Source organism: Delphinapterus leucas, chromosome 3, assembly GCF_059928025.1.
Source record: "Delphinapterus leucas isolate spDelLeu-1000000601 "Yukka" chromosome 3, BTC_Dleu_Yukka2, whole genome shotgun sequence".
In the NCBI taxonomy this organism is placed as follows: domain Eukaryota; kingdom Metazoa; phylum Chordata; class Mammalia; order Artiodactyla; family Monodontidae; genus Delphinapterus; species Delphinapterus leucas.
In genome coordinates, this window is record NC_143131.1 from 53,348,242 (window position 1) to 53,364,385 (window position 16,144).

General features: G+C 35.5%; 1 protein-coding gene across 1 annotated transcript in view; it reads right to left on the bottom strand.

Moving 5' to 3' along the window:
• The window catches only part of ADAMTS6 (ADAM metallopeptidase with thrombospondin type 1 motif 6), a 273,067-nt gene that overhangs the window by 87,382 nt on the left and 169,541 nt on the right, over window positions 1-16,144 (bottom strand). Inside the window, exons 12-14 of the mRNA XM_022596555.3 lie at window positions 14,693-14,800; window positions 4,759-4,904; window positions 2,550-2,613 (exon numbers count right to left, since the gene is read on the bottom strand). Of these exons, the coding sequence (XP_022452263.1) occupies window positions 2,550-2,613; window positions 4,759-4,904; window positions 14,693-14,800 (318 nt within the window). The remainder of the gene's footprint in view (window positions 1-2,549; window positions 2,614-4,758; window positions 4,905-14,692; window positions 14,801-16,144) is intronic.

The following is a 16,144-nucleotide window of genomic DNA, read 5'->3' on the forward strand; positions in this document are numbered from 1 at the left end:
CTAGAATGCTTTCATTGTCACTTCCTTCTTTTCTGGTCAGCTGCAATTTGCCCTTTCAGATCTTTAGCTTCCCATGGGAAGAAATCCTTAAATCCCTAATTAGGCTATGTGACAATTCCACATGCTTTTATAGCATTCCATACTTATTCTATCATATCATGTCATATCACTTATCACCCTGCATTGTGATTTTCTGCGACTTCCCAAGAAATTATAAAATCCTTGAGGTCAGAGCCTCTCTCACTCTATCACAGTCTGATAAACAGTAAGCACTCAATTATTTGTTGAGTGAATGAATAAATAATGCTGGAAACAATATAATCATTGTAATTGAAGCTACATGTAATGAATTCAAGATGTAAATTTAATAGAATTAAATACGATAAATAAGCTATAGAGTGTGTTAGAGGTAGTATGAGGGGAAATAGAGCAGGGTAAGGAAGATTAGGAATCCCAGGGTTGTAGGGAGTAGGGAGGGTTGCAACTTTAAATACAGTATTCAAGCCAGGCCTCACTGAGAAGATGACAGCCGAGTAAAGGTGAGGTAAGGGAGTTAGCGATGTAGATATTTGGGTTGGAAGAGTATACAAGGCAAAGGGAACAGCCAATGCAAAAGCCCTAAGGGGGGAGCATGCCTGGCACGTACAAGGAGGGAGGCCCGTGTGGCTGGAGCAGAGTGAATAAGGAGGAATATAATAAAAGATGAGTTCAGAGAAGTAATAGAAGGCCAGATTGTGAAGGCCTTGCAGGCCTTTGTAAGAACTTTGGATTTAAGTAAAACAGGGAGCCATCGAAAGGTCTTGGGTAAAGGATATACTGAAACGGAATCACTCTGCCTCTTATACTGAGGGCTGTAGGGAGTAAAAGTAGTATCTGGAAACCCACGGGAAAAGCCACTTAGAGTAATCCAGTGAAAGAGTGGTAGGCAGCAGTAGAGGCAGTGAGAAGAAGTCAGATCTATGATATATTTTGAAGGCAAAGCCAATGGGATTTTCTGAGGGATTGGATATAGTCTGTGAGACAGAGAAAGGAATCAAGAATGACTCAAGGGTTTTTGGCTTGAGCCAGATGAAGTTGACATCTGAGATGGGAAAAACTGCTGGAAGAACATGGTTGTGGAAATGTTTTGGAGACAGCATTTGGACATGTTAAATAGTACATGTCTATTAAAAGTCTAATAAATGGTAAGATATGAGTCTGAAATCCATGGAAGAAGTCTGGGATGAAAATATAAATTTGGGGTCAAATAACATATGAATGGTATCATAAGCAATGAAGCTGGATGAGATCACCAAAGAAATGAGTATTGGTATGGCAGAGAAAAAGAGGGGTAAGTCCTGGGTACTCTGACATTAAGAAGTCAGAGAAAATAATAGGAACCAGCAAAGGAGAATGAGAAAGAATAAGTAGCAATATAGAAGGACAACCAAAAAGCTACAGTGTCATGGAAGCCTGGTAAAGATCAAGTAAAATAAACACTCAGAACTGATTATTGGGTTTAGCAACATGGAAAACATCTTTGACTTGACAGGAACATTTTCACTAGAATGTTGGAGGCAAAAACTTTATATGAGCAATTTTAGGGAAAAATGAGAAGAGGAATTAGATATGGTAAGTATTTTTGTTTTTGTTTTTTCAAGATAGGAGAAATAACAGCATGTTTGTATGGTTATGGAAAAACCCAGAAGAGAAGACGTTGAAAAAATCATCCACATGTTTATGAATAAACAAGGATTAGGATAGGCATAGGGTTGGAGAGCATAAGAGTGAGGAATAGTGTGGGAGTGTGGGTAATAGTCTGATGATATGAAATTAAAAGCTGTGGTTTTTAGATAGGAGGAAGGAAAAATTATCTGGGAGGAGTAATAAGATATAAAGAAGATAGTCAATTCACTTCCAGGCCCAGTCTTTCAAGAGCTAAGGGAGAAAATACATGTCCTTAACTTTAGAGGCCTGCAGAGGAAGCAGTATCTTCAGAGGAGAGCCAGTTTCCATTAGAACAAGAAGGTGAAGGGAAGAAAAATTCAGAGATGTCAGGATGTAAGGGATTTTGCTGATGATGGACCACGAGCTTCTGAGGGCACAGAAGAGTTTCAGTGGTTGGGCAGGGATGAGAAACAGAAAAAGGGATATGCAGAGATTTATGGAATTGGATGGCAAGAGATGAGGAGTGACATGGAAGTCTGGGACTTCTTGCCGTGGCAAACATAAAATGGAATAAAGGCCATAATAAGATTAATCCTTGTTTCTTGAACTCAAGAAAGATAATGGTGGCAAAGCTGTGAGTGTTGGGGGGCCAGGGAAGTTCAGGGGGTGTGTCTCTCTCTCTTGATTCCTACTGGGGGAGAGTGTATTTGCTTCTAGTGCTGGAGCTTTCTCTTGATTCTTAAAGGAATTGATGGACCTGAGGCTGGTTCCATTCAGTTTCAAAAATTCATGTGACCCTCACGCACATGGATTTCTGATAAAATAGTTCACAATTTAAAAAATTTCCCTGCTCTAGGGGAAATGTAAGCTAATTTTTCATAGCAGAGTTTGGTTTTACTTACATCTGTATTGCAGGAGCGATACCGTTTCCTTTCCCCAAGGCAATATTTTCCACCTCCTGAAGGTCTGCAAACACATTTTGTTTAACATGTGAATATATCTAACCACATAAACAGTATATATATTGCTCGATGAAAACATATCAACATTTAATTTAAGAAAATAAAAAATCTGACATTTTATTAGTTATTAAAATAATAATCATGCTGGTGATAGTTAGCAATAATGATTATGGCTGCTGAACAAAAAATTAAGGCAATCTACTATGAGTAACTTTATAAGGCTCTTAATTGTGATGATATACATTCTTAAGAAAATGCAATTAAATCAATGTATTTTCTAATTATCATAGTAAACAGGTATTCAGCTCAACACAATGAGTTTAAAAATCATTTATAATGAAAAGCCATTTGAATCATATTTAACAAAACACATAATCTGATACTATATGTTCATCAAGTAGAAAATGGAAAGTTTGTGTTTTTTTCCAGACTGGAAATAAGGAAAGGACACAAAATAACTCCCTGGAAATAGCTTCAGCTCAAAGTTTTAAATTCAGAAATAAATTTCTATCTCAATTCAAATATTACATGAAGTTTTAAAAACTTCAGTTTCAAAAAATTAAATCTAAATCTAAGATAGGCTTACATTATATAGATACTTTATATTACATTCAAATTAGGATGTTAAATACGTGTTATACATAAATTAATTTTTGGAGTATTTAACATTAGAGAAAGTCATATGCTATTATTTGGACATGCAATTTTTGAATGGAAAAAACTAACTTGTTCTTTTAAAAGAGGTCCAAGTCATTCTCTTAAGTATTTGGGTATATTATTTATTATCATAGGGTTTTATACTTTTGATTATTAAATTACAGTAGCCTGCAGTTGAACTTAGGTTAACTATTCTGCACTTGTTTTAAAAAGATCAAGTCTCAATTATAATTTTGGCCCACTGGTATCAATGAGATAATTAAAGTTACACTTTGAATATATTTTGAATGCTAGTGAATGCTGACTTTAAGCAAGGGAAAGAAATGGCCTAGCTTGAACCAGCTGGGAGAAATGTGTTGGTCAGACAAAAACAAGGTAGTGGGGACGGTGGTGGCAATGCTGTTTTATGAGTGGGTGACAGTGAGCTCTGTTTAGCAGTATGGTAATAATAGAAAGTGGAAGAATGAAAACACAGAACTAATACAAAGGGAAACAATTTCAAGCTAAAAAGAAGAAAAGAGAAGAAAAGAGACATTTAGAGAGAGGAACCAAAGACAGGTATCCTGAGTTAAAATGAGAAAAAATAAACAATAAAAATAGACCATCTTCTACCCCAGCAGGGGGAAAAAAGCAGAAGTGATATTATAACACCATTCTGCACCAAATAATTGTCAGGAAAGAAGGTCCTCAACCTGAGCTCTAGAAAGAAATGGGAGCACTCGACATGAAGCAGCTAAGGAGCAGTTTAGTCTCCAGGAGGACACGCAAGACCAACTAAAGGAATCATCCACCTGCAATGGGCACTGGTGGAAAGGAGAAGCAATACAGCTAGCAAGAAATACTGATGGGGCTGGCTTTATGCCAGGGGGACTCCGGCTGGAGAAAAAGAGTGGTGGGAGAGGAGCAGTCTGACCTACATAAAACAATCATGAGGAGAAAAGTGGATGCAGCTCCGGAAGGTGATTAATGGGGGCATGTGAATGGAAACTATTTTAACACATGGGCAGTATTCTTTTCATTGTGATTTGTGATGCGAATCAAGGCATTTCAACCCTCAAAGTGCTCTCATTGGTCCTTTTAATACTAATGTAGCAGTAATAATTTTATGTGACATGTGAAAAGAACTTATGCTTCCTGGGAATAATGGTAATGTAGCTAAGACAAGACCTGGATTCATCCATAATTCAGTAGTTTTTGGAGGAGGAAATCTATCTGATTATTACTAGATTAAAAGTCTGGCTATATCTGGGATAGATACACAATGCTTTTCTTTTTTCTTTTTCTTTTATTTTTAGTTACATAGTAAGGTGAAAAGAAGAAAAAGAAAGTCTGTCTAACAAGGCTCCTCGACTTTCCAGTGCCTATTGCTTGTTCTGAAGACAAGCACTTGGCTCACTAGTGAAACGTTTTTACAGATAACATGTGAAACCACAGCTTTGAATCATTTCCAACTGTGTCTTTTTGTTGGCTCCGGCTTACTTTAGCTACTTACGCTGGACTGTCACAGTGTCTTAGGGATGAGGAGACGCCTCCCCCGCAGGTCCTGCTGCACTCTCCCCATAGTGACCAGGGACCCCAGCCCCCATCTATGCTCTGGGGCCAAGTGCCAAAAGGAACACAATCTCCCTGATAACACCACTGCAAGATTTCACAGAAAACACAGAATTAGCTTTTAGGCAGATAGAGCTATCAGGACAGAAATAAATACATAAGGGTCAGGCATTAGCATTCTCCCAATAGGTAACAGACTGAGAGTTCTTTAACTGTGTTTAGACATTGGTAAAGGTGCATGTGATTTGCAAATTAGCTAGGCAATGATTTATAAATCTCTAACAAGTACCAGGAGTCTAAAAAACTTGACTTTACTTCTTTTTTCCTTATTTCTTCTCCTCCAGACTTTTAGTGTTTCTCATTATAGAGACCTCAAAACTCTTTTTTAGATATTTTAGTATTAAAACATTTTTTTCTTTATATTCCACTATTATTAGACTCATGGAATGATAACGCAATATGGAAAGTTCCCCAGTAAGGAATTTTTATGATGGTAATTGCTTTTTCTTTAAAAAAAAAAAAAAGGCCGGTTGAGGCTACAATAGTAAAAGAATGTGTTGTGGCATTTCATCTACATGACTGCTGCAGACATAATAAAAGTAATGCCAAGACACTAGGGACAGGGTACAAAAAAACCCTTATACACAGTGACTAGCCATGTGTATAGTCCCTGCATGAACATGTGTACTGGAATTCTTCTCAGCTTTACTCTCTGCAATAAACCACACATACTGCACATAAGTAGAAAGCCAGGAATAATTTATCGAGATGCAGACATCGCATAATCAGCTCATAACTCTAACATGATAAATCTTATTTGCAGAATTGGTAAAAATGATTTTTTTTTTAAACCAAGCATTAGGCTAGGCTTTTATTGGTGCATTTTTCTGAGTTATCAAAATTTGATGAACCATACTGATGCTATGAAAGTCATTTGTTTATATGAATAACAATAGGGAACATTATTAGAGTTGAGCAACTGTCAGCAATGTTAGATTGTTAAATAAAAATTCAACCATTATATTAAAATGTAAAGGGATTATGACATGTGATGCTTTGAAAGTAATCAGTTTATTATATTAATTCTGTATATCCAGAATTCTTTCACTTTCACCATTTGTACTACTACCACTCTAGACCAAACTAGCAAATAGATCAGCTTGTTACCTGGTCCCCCTGCCTCACTTTCTTCTACCTATAATCAACCTATTCTCCAGCGAGCTATCAGAGAGCTCTCTTAAAAACATATTATGGCATTATGTCACTTTTTGGCTTAAAAGACTGTGGTGGTTTCCTCCTTCCCTTAACTCTGGTCAACGGTGGCCTTTGTGACCTAGCCTCTGCCTCCTTCTCCAGCCTTATTCTCTTTCTGGTACAGAATGCCCCAGACACACTGGCCTTATTTCTTTTCCTCCATACACTAAACCTGTTCTCTCCTCAGGGCATTTGCATTTGCTGGTCCTCCTGGGAATACTCTTCAGATTCCTTATATTGTCTTCTCATCGTTTGGTCTCAGGTCAGGTGTCACTCAATCAGAGAGGTCTTTCCTTGATCACTCTTATTCTGAAGTGGCTGTACTTCACTATCCCTTCCACCCTCCCCTCCCCCTACTCCAGGATGTATAGAGATTACATCCTCCTGTTTTAGCCCCCTCTTACACCTACTTTAAATCACCCTATTTATTTCTCAGATTACTTCCTTATTATTTTTATTGTCTCCTCTCCTTAGTATGTAAAAGCCTTGAGAGCCAAATGTGGCTGTTCAAATTTAAATTAAGTAAAATTAAAAATTCAGTTCCTTACACCCACTAGCTACATTTCTAGGGCTCCCATAGCCACATGTGGCTAGCGGCTATGATGTTGGACAGAGCAGATATAGAACATTTCTATCATCACAGAATGTTCTAATTGGAAATGCTGAATGTCTAGAACAGTGCCTAGAATGTAGTGGATATGCAACAAAACTTTGAATGAATGAATACATTAAATTATAGAATCCTGTGTCCTGTTTTGGTTACTACATTTCAGGAAGGAACTGGAGATACTGGAGGGTAAAGAAAGTCATATTCATCTTTGCTTCCCTGGTAGTTGGCACTCAGAGAATATTACAGTAGTTGTAACAACATAAAGGACTTCTTAAGAAAAGTGCTAAGCAATTAGGCAAGAGGAAGTCAAAATTTGGTTGGCTATAAGACCAAACATTCTGACCCTAAATCTAATAAATATTAAAGTAGGACATTAAAAAAGATTACAAGTTTTGGGCAACAAAAATTACCATGAAGAAAAAGAAAATCATCTGTCCAAAATGATGAAGCAGAGGTAGTTGGCTGAACTGATAATACAGTACCAACTCTGGGAGCAGGGCTGCTAATAATGTACATGTGAGAGGGAGAATGTTCCAGCTGCCAGCTTATGATTTACCTACCTGATCTTGAAAACCAACCACGTGCATAATGATATACCAATTGCGTTAGATTTTCATCTATATAAAAGTCACAACAGTGGACCAAATAATCTCCAGTTTTACATTTTTGTTATTACAAGTAGCTATGTGTAAGAATATTTATGCCTGCACCTATGAGAGTAACTGAGCAATGTAGTATTTACCAGCAATTACTGTCTTTTCCTGTGGTTTCAATTAATGACACTTAATACTAAAAAATTCCAAATCTTAAGATTTGCCTATTTTCTTCAAGTTGGAAACTTAGCATTACTGATTTCAAATAACAATAAAATTGGATTTTACATTTATTTTATATAATCACAGAGCTGTACTTAAAGCTCAAAGAGGCTTTAGAATTCATGTGGTCTAAGCACTTCATTTTTTCGCATGAGGAAAGCAGAACCTGAAGGAGGTGACTTGCCCAAGGTCACTTACTGGCAGAAAAGGATCAGCTGTCCAAATACGCACAAAAAACAAGTGGAAAAAAAATCAATTGGATGTGCAGGATTACATATTTGAAGACATTAAAGAATACATTAGTATATTTTACTGAACTGTTTTTACTACCTAAAATACAAAATAACACTAGAGACTTTTTTAAAAACCCACTTAGCTGCAAGTATACAACCACATGTTATTTCATACCTCCTTGAGTATTCTTATAATTAGTAGAGGAAAAAACTCTCAGTTTTTGCATTTTTCAGGGGACAAAATTGTGAAGGCCACAAAAACACTGAAAGATGTAGATTCTGAAGTATTTAATAATATTGTTTTACATGTGTCCTAGATGCACACAAAATGTAGCACAGGGAAAGAACTCACATAAATTTTCGTTTTCCTTTTAAAACTTATTCTGAAGGTAAAAGATAAATACAAATATTCAGTTTGTAAAATGTTGCTCAGTTCTTACCATTAGTTAATATCTACAGAGCAGTAGTATTCTATAAGTGGTTTGCTAAAACCTTTTACTGCATAAATTTATGCTATTGATTGTATCTATTCCATAGAGTTATAATAGACAATTATATCAGAAAGTTAAATAACATAGATTACTGTGTAAAGAATGAAGATTTCATAATAATAAGTATCAGTCATTTAGCAGCTGACAAGAGACTAGTGTCTAATTTAACAACTAATTAACAACTCAGTCTGTGTGGGGATGACTTCAGTCTGTGGGTATCCTGTGTTACAAACTTGAGTTCTCATTCTAGCAATATCTTTCTTTGGTCCAGAGCAAGTCATTTGTTTCTTTTCTTTAGTTTCCCTGACTACAAAATGGGGACTAACTTTAGTTTTTGATTATAATATGATTTGGATTAGGATGACTACAGAAATTAGTTCTATACAGACATACCCTCAAAGAAGTTAAAAATCTATCAAACGACTTGTTTAATTTTGCTCTCTAGCAAAATGTTCTTTTGTGCTTTCCCCTCACCTTGTGTTTATAGGAAAGGATCTCCTTGGAATTTTTGCTACTTCTCCTTCTGGTAGTATTAAGTATCTTGATGTAGTACATGATTTTAAGAGAAGAAACTTATTTAACTTAATAAGTTTTTTTTTAGAAACCTATAGGGAACTTCAGGTGAATCCAGTTATTTGAGCTAATTTTCTAGATGACTATATTAACCAATATATACTAAGATTTTAATGTAAGTCATAATTAATATAAATGGATTACACCAAATAAAGTAGATTCAAGTATACAAATCCTACAAGCACATTAAAGGTGAGAATTTTGAGTTTTGTATTTTCTATTTTTACCCTTTTTTTTTTAATCTAAAGGTGCCAAACTGTAAAAGCTCTATTTCCATAGGCATAGAATTTTACTTCATGTCTTAAACTAGAAGAGTTCAATATTCAGATGGAAACTAGTTTTTAATCTTTATTCCCAAGGGTTATATCCAATCTAGTGATTTTGGACTATTCTAAATATCAGTCATATTACTATAGCCTAAATGATCCAGATAAATTGGATAAATCTGGCTTTCTTTTTGCTAATGTGTGTTTAACCAGATTCAGAAAGGTGAAAGAAGTGAAACTATCGCATTCAAAAATAAAAATTCATATTGCCCATTCTTGCTTTTCACATTCCTTCTAAATAAAAGAAATATGTCTTTAAAACTATCTAGAAAGATGATATATTCTACTGAAACACTTATTTTCTTAAGAAACACTTATTACTCATTAAACAACATCTCTTTCTGTTAGGCCACTGAATTTCATGATCTCCATCAGGGAACTGTCTTAAGCAAGATATATTATAAATCAAAAAATCTAACTTTGAAAATTTGTCAGAATTCTACAAAGGAAAATTTCAAAATGAGTATATATACAGTATTTTAAAATAATTTTTTTAAACTAGATATATTTTAGGATGTGATTATGGTAGATCTTGTACCACAGCCAGCACTGGGTCTAGCCAGAATCTGGAATAAGATACCTCTAAGGAAATCCTAAGATTTTAAAGGAAGTGATATTGGTGATTCAATATAGAACATTCTTCCTAAATCTGAAAAGCTGAGAGTTGGAGCACAGTGCTATTAAAAGCCTTATCTTTCTGCTCTGCAGGTGCGGGAATGCTAAAGTTTATTTCAGCCGAAATTCTAAATCAGAACTTGTCATCCCATACTATTTAAATTTCTAGAGCAACTGGAAGAGCCATTCTTTCTTCACTTCTTGTGTTTATAGTTTGGGACTCAGTCAAAACATTTTACATTCTACTTTAAGTGAATTAAGATCTAAGGCTGCAAATGTCCTATTATATATCCAGTGCTTTAGAAGGGCATGTAATAATCCTATTCTAATCCAGCCCTGTGTTTCCCATGCAAAAATATTAGGAATCAATGTCATGTGTATGTAAGCCCAAATGCTGGGTTATGTCTCTAGTTGGTGCTTGTAGAATCATTAAATCAATCTCTTGGCAATAAACCAAGTATTTGAAACCTTCTTTGTGGTCACCATCAGAGCTTGGACTGGGTTTTGATTATCCTTAATATCCCGTTCAGTAATAATGCCAACACTGCTATCAGAGTTTTTATAGTGTAGATCTTTGTTTACCATTTCATCAAATATGGCATCCCTCCGATTTCTGTCCAAAGGGCTATTGTTGATGCCATGTCTAAGAAAAGTTCTTTTGGCTGAAAGTTATATTGATTGATTTGTAGAAGCGTGACCCATGGACACACAGTACCAGCACACTGTCTGGGCTCATCAAATTTCCTCCTTTGGTTAATGCTACTGTCCCTGAGCACATCCATTCAGACCATATGGTTCTTATTCAGTCCTTGAATGGCTTATTCAGGCAAACATCCAATGGCTGTAATAGCGATGTCAGACCCCCCAGGACTCACGCAAAGATCAGTTTTTAATTTTTTGGCCATATTTCTTACTCCATCTGCTAAATGTGCATGGAACAGTTCCCATACTTACATGGAACATTTGTGGAACTGCGCCCCCGGGCAAAGATCCCATATCTTTTGCAGCCAGAGTTTGACGAGATCATTGTGGATCCAGTCCTCTGGATATGTCTATGCTATCACTTGAGCCATATTTCTCCCCTCCCCCCAAGCTTTTAAAAAAAGATTTATTCAAAAAGCTATGAGCAGCTTTGGTTTTATCCTGCTGGCTAGACAGGATGTAGGTTCTTTCTTGTTCCTTCTGATGAGAGTAGTTTTGAAATTCAGAGTTAAGAACAGAGGTCGTGGATATACCATTCACGCTTCTGAGACACACAAACTCATGCTTATAGTCTGTTATGCTCATTACTGCCAGTTAAGACAGTCTGGCAAAGAATTTTCTGCCCACCATCATCTAAGGCTGGCACATAATAATGAAAAGTAATGATGATGCTCTAGTAATATAAATTAACACCTTCCCTCTGAGGAAGGCAACAAAAAGCTCACTGAGATATTATCTCATTCCATCCTCACAATATCTCTATGAAATATGTAAAAATAGATTTTCTCTCATTTTAAAGTGGAGATTCATTATTTTGCCAATTTTAACACTATCATATATTCTTAGCTCAACGTTCTGTCTGGGTGCCTTTTTTATCGTGATTCCAGAGGTAACAAACTATTACAGGTAAACAAATGAAAAATACACTTAGTAATAAAGGGTAAAACATATTGTTAACCCATCTCAGGCTCAGTGACTCATTATTCCTGTGACAATGAAAATCTGCTTTTTATTCTACACAATTTCCCACCTGAAAGTAAAGTATAATCAGAGGCAGTATAGAGAGGTAAAGTTATCCTCTTTGGAATCAGAAAGACCCAGGCTGGAATCTCAGCTCTACTATTAAATTGCTATGTAATCCTAGGCTTTCAAGTCTCACTTTCTTCGTCTGTAAAATGGAGTTAAAACAGTACCCACCTTATAGGATTTTTGTCAGTAGTAAACAGAACAAATATGTGCCTGGCACAGTGTAAGTATAAAACTATTCATTATCATGGGACTTCCCTGGTGGCGCAGTGGTTAAGAGTCTGCCTGCCAATGTAGGGGACACGGGTCCGAGCCCTGGTCCAGGAAGATCCTACATTCCGCGGAGCAACTAAGCCCATGTGCCACAACTACTGAGCCTGCCGCTCTAGAGCCCACAAGCCACAACTACTGAGCCTGTGTGCCACAACTACTGAAGCCCACGCTCCGCAACAAGAGAAGCCACTGCAATGAGAAGTCCACGCACCGCAATGAAGAGTATCTCCCACTCGCCTCAACTAGAGAAAGCCTGTGTGCAGCAATGAAGACCCAATGCAGCCAAAAATAAATAAATAAAATAAATAAATTTAATAAAAAATAAAACTATTCATTATATTATCATCATTATTACTGATAATGTCAACTATTTATAGATGGCAAGAACACAGACTAGCCACACAAAGTTGACCAGACCAACAGAAAATTTCACTTTAATTTTGTCATTAAGTGTTTGCATGACTGTTTTGGTTTGAGTCAAAATTCTGAGCTCTTGTTTAATATCCAAATAGGTATAGCCTTAAGAGGAAAATCTGCATTTGTCAATAGTAAACATGCTTCTCTCTTAAGGAAAAAAGCAGCAACAACGAAAATTCATGAATAGATAACACGGCATATGCAGTTAGTTAAAAAATAAGTTAAAAATAATGAAGTGCTCAGCTCACATGAATAGTTCTTTATATTCTTTTTCCCTTAAAAATGTAAGTTGATCTAGTTCTTTGAAAGCCTTTTTATAAATTCAAAGTTAATGATAGGGATATTTTGAGTGTCTTCTCCTAGTACTCTGTCCTTTTTCTTTCTAGGAGTCTGCATGTGTATGTGTTATTTTCATTCATTCATTCATTTAAAAACCTCCTAGTCCTATACCTGAATCTGTCTACAGACCTTCCATGCCTCTGGAAGAATGGCTAAGATTTGTTTTGTAGATTAATTTGAGATGATGAAATCCAATGTATCGCCTTTACGAAACTACACTCTAATGTTGTGAATATTAATGACCTCTTGGTATACAAACTTTGCTACGCTTCCAAGTTCTTAAATAGATTTTCATGGAGCCCAAGATGCTGTGCCAAGATATGCTGGAAGCTGACAAGATTCTAAGGACAGGGTAAGGAGGCAGCCAAGGGGTTCTTTTAACCCGAGCTTTTCCATTTTTTTCAAATGTATATCTCAGGATTATGTAGAATGCATTTGAATAAACGGTTTAAGGATCAAAAAGTTGACAACCATTAGCCTAGATTAAGAAAGTAAATCTTTAGAAATCAAATACATTTCTGCCCCATTTTCTTCACGTTCTTTTGTCTATGCTTATTCTTATTTATGCTTAGAAGTAATTATATTTCCCTTCTATTCGCTTATCTAAATTTAAATTCAATACTGTTAGCTTTGATATTATTTTGAGCATTTTCTAAGTAGCCTTCAAAATTGTAATTGGCATGTAAATGTCACCTTTGTCAAATATACGCACATAAGCTGTAAGATATGACATTCCAGAGCCCTGCTATTAAGCACAAATGTTAAGATATTAAATATGTGTTTACCATAAAGATGATTGAGTTGAGTTCTGTGTTCTCAGATAGCCACTACTTGTTTACCTATTTAGAGTGATTATATAGTTTATACAATGCTTTCAGGAGAGCTCTGAGGTTTAAAAGAATGAGTTCTTTGTGCTTTGGGTTAAACAATAAAGTAAAATAAAAAGATCCATCAGGCCTAGTAATAGTATTATTACAGGCAAATAGAAACAGTGGCTGATTGGTATAGATCACAATAATAATAATCAATCAGTGGCAAATAAAGAACCAGATTCTCACTGTGACTTTCCCCTTACAGTTGTGTATTTCTTCAAAGTACAGATTGATGTAAATTGCTACTTGTAAAAAAAAAAAAAAAAAAGAAAAAAAAATTGCTACTTGTCGTTGACAAGAATTGTTGGTTCCAAAATAAACCCGGATTGTTGTTTCAAGAATGCAGTTCCTAATATTTTCTATTACATCTATGAAAAAAAGCAAGGAATTCTTGGTAGTGTGTGAAGGTCTCTGTATTTTTATTGGCTACTTATAAAAGTTTCAAAAAAAGATCCTTAATCTTTAAAAAATGACCCTATCAATTCATACATTTAGCATAATTTACCAACATTTCCAAACTCAGCATGGAAAAGCCATCAACATGGCACTAGGTCATGGGTCCCGAATGAAGCCGTCAGCAAGGATTAATAAACTGTGACAGCTGCCCAAAAGCTTTCATTCTTTTTATTTAAACGTCAGATTGCAAGCTGAAATTCAGTGTAATCTTTTTTGAAACTAGCCCAACTAACATGGAAGAAGTCAGAACTGAGAACAGATGACAGTGTCGTTATTGTTGTAAATTTAGGCCATAGTAATAAATTTTAGAATCCACATATATAGCAATTCCTAAAGAATTTCAGGAATAGCCTAAAATATTCTTATCTGTTTGAACAATTCTTAATAATTATAGTTTTTGAAAACTAGGCTGATGAAACTGAAAATTATTTAGCAACAATTTCTATGCTCAATAAATTAACTATTCTTCTACTACTAGATCTTTCTCTCACATTGCAATTTAAAAGTGACTCATTAGACCATAGTTATAAAATCTACTTTAGGATCACATAATTTTCTTGGATACTGTTGGAAAAAAAACAGACATATGACTAAACAGACTCTATTAAATAAGATTGTTGTTGAACGTTTTTGTGCAAATATAACTCAAACGTATACATATAGAAAGGTGAAACTGACCCAGAAAATGCTCACTATACTTTCCTAAACAATGCATATTTGCAGATATCAAGATAATTCATTAGGCTAGGAATTTATTATTTTCTCAAGCACATTTTAATTAGTATGCATTATTTCCTAGTGGTTGAATATCAACACCAGAAATTTATCAGTTTAGTTTACATGTTAAATAGCTAATGAATCATTTGAGCTTACCCCCTTTTCAATATTCCCAGTTTGACAGAGTGTTCCCTCAGCTGCGGGAATACTGTTGGTGACACAGCGGTTGCTTTTGCTGAGACACCAGAGCTCTCTACACACTTCCTAGGAAAGAAGGCAAAAGCAAGTTGATCAGAAGTAGAGACTAAAATCATGTCCACTTTTTTATAAAAATACCCATAGTATATAAGCAATACTAAGCATTACTTGTCTCTTGCTGTTGTTGAAGCATCATAGATGAGGATTTTGGAGGTGGTCCTTCTGGAAGGTAGGTTACTCGTTTCATAAAATCATTTTAATATTTGTCTTTATGATTCTTATTTCAGTGGATAAAGTATATCTTAGTTTTTAATACTGATTAGAATCTTTTTAAAATAATGTGCAGAAATTTCATTAATAGAGAAGAGTAGTGAGAAAGAATGAATATGTAGAAAGGAAATATATGTTTATTACTCCCCAAAACATACAATAGCACAAACTTTCCAAATACTAATAGAGTGGCCAAGTAGGTGATTTCCTAGTCCTACTGAAATATTCAAATAAAGTGTATTTTTTAAAAAGAGAGAAAGAGAGAGACTATGGGAATGGACAGGAAGTGATTTATAAAATTCGTAAATGCCTAAAGAACAATCTAGCAATGTTATTTGCAGTTCATCAATGTAGCCCACTTTCATGAAAGGGAAATTTGGTTTTGAACAAATGCTGCTATTTATGTGCCATTTCCATAACTGATATATTTCAGATGTTATTTGGCGCTGTTTTGTCTTCTTTATTATGATTTCTCATTATCCCACCTCACCATGGGAGAATTACACTTATTGTAATGTTGGCAATATAAAATACCTCATTTTGTTCACACTTATATTAATCTATCAGATTTTAAAATAAGCTGTCCAACATATCCCAAAGTAAAGTCTTTGAACAGCCAAAACACAAATTGCTGTGAATACTCAAATTTTTCAGTTTATTGTTATATATGATCGTCGACTAGCATCATTACTGATATTAAAGGTTTTTAATTTAAACTGGAACCATTAAGTAAAAAATATATATTTGCAATAAAAATATATTAATCTTTTTTTTTTTTTTTTTTTTGCGGTACGCGGGCCTCTCACTGCTGTGGCCTCTCCCGCTGCGGAGCACAGGCTCAGCAGCCATGGCTCACGGACCCAGCCGCTCCACGGCATGTGGGATCTTCCCGGACCGGGGCACAAACCCGCGTCCCCTGCATCGGCAGGCGGACTCTCAACCACTGCACCACCAGGGAAGCGCAAAATATGTTGATCTTGAATGTAAAGACACATTTATATATAACATTCAATTCTATTGCTATTATTCCCCAACTGCCCTTTTATTCTCAAAACATAATTGTAAGAACTTATGCCACATATCACAAGAAAAGAGTCTGTAACTGTGTATCGTGATAGGTATTAACTAGATTTATTGTTG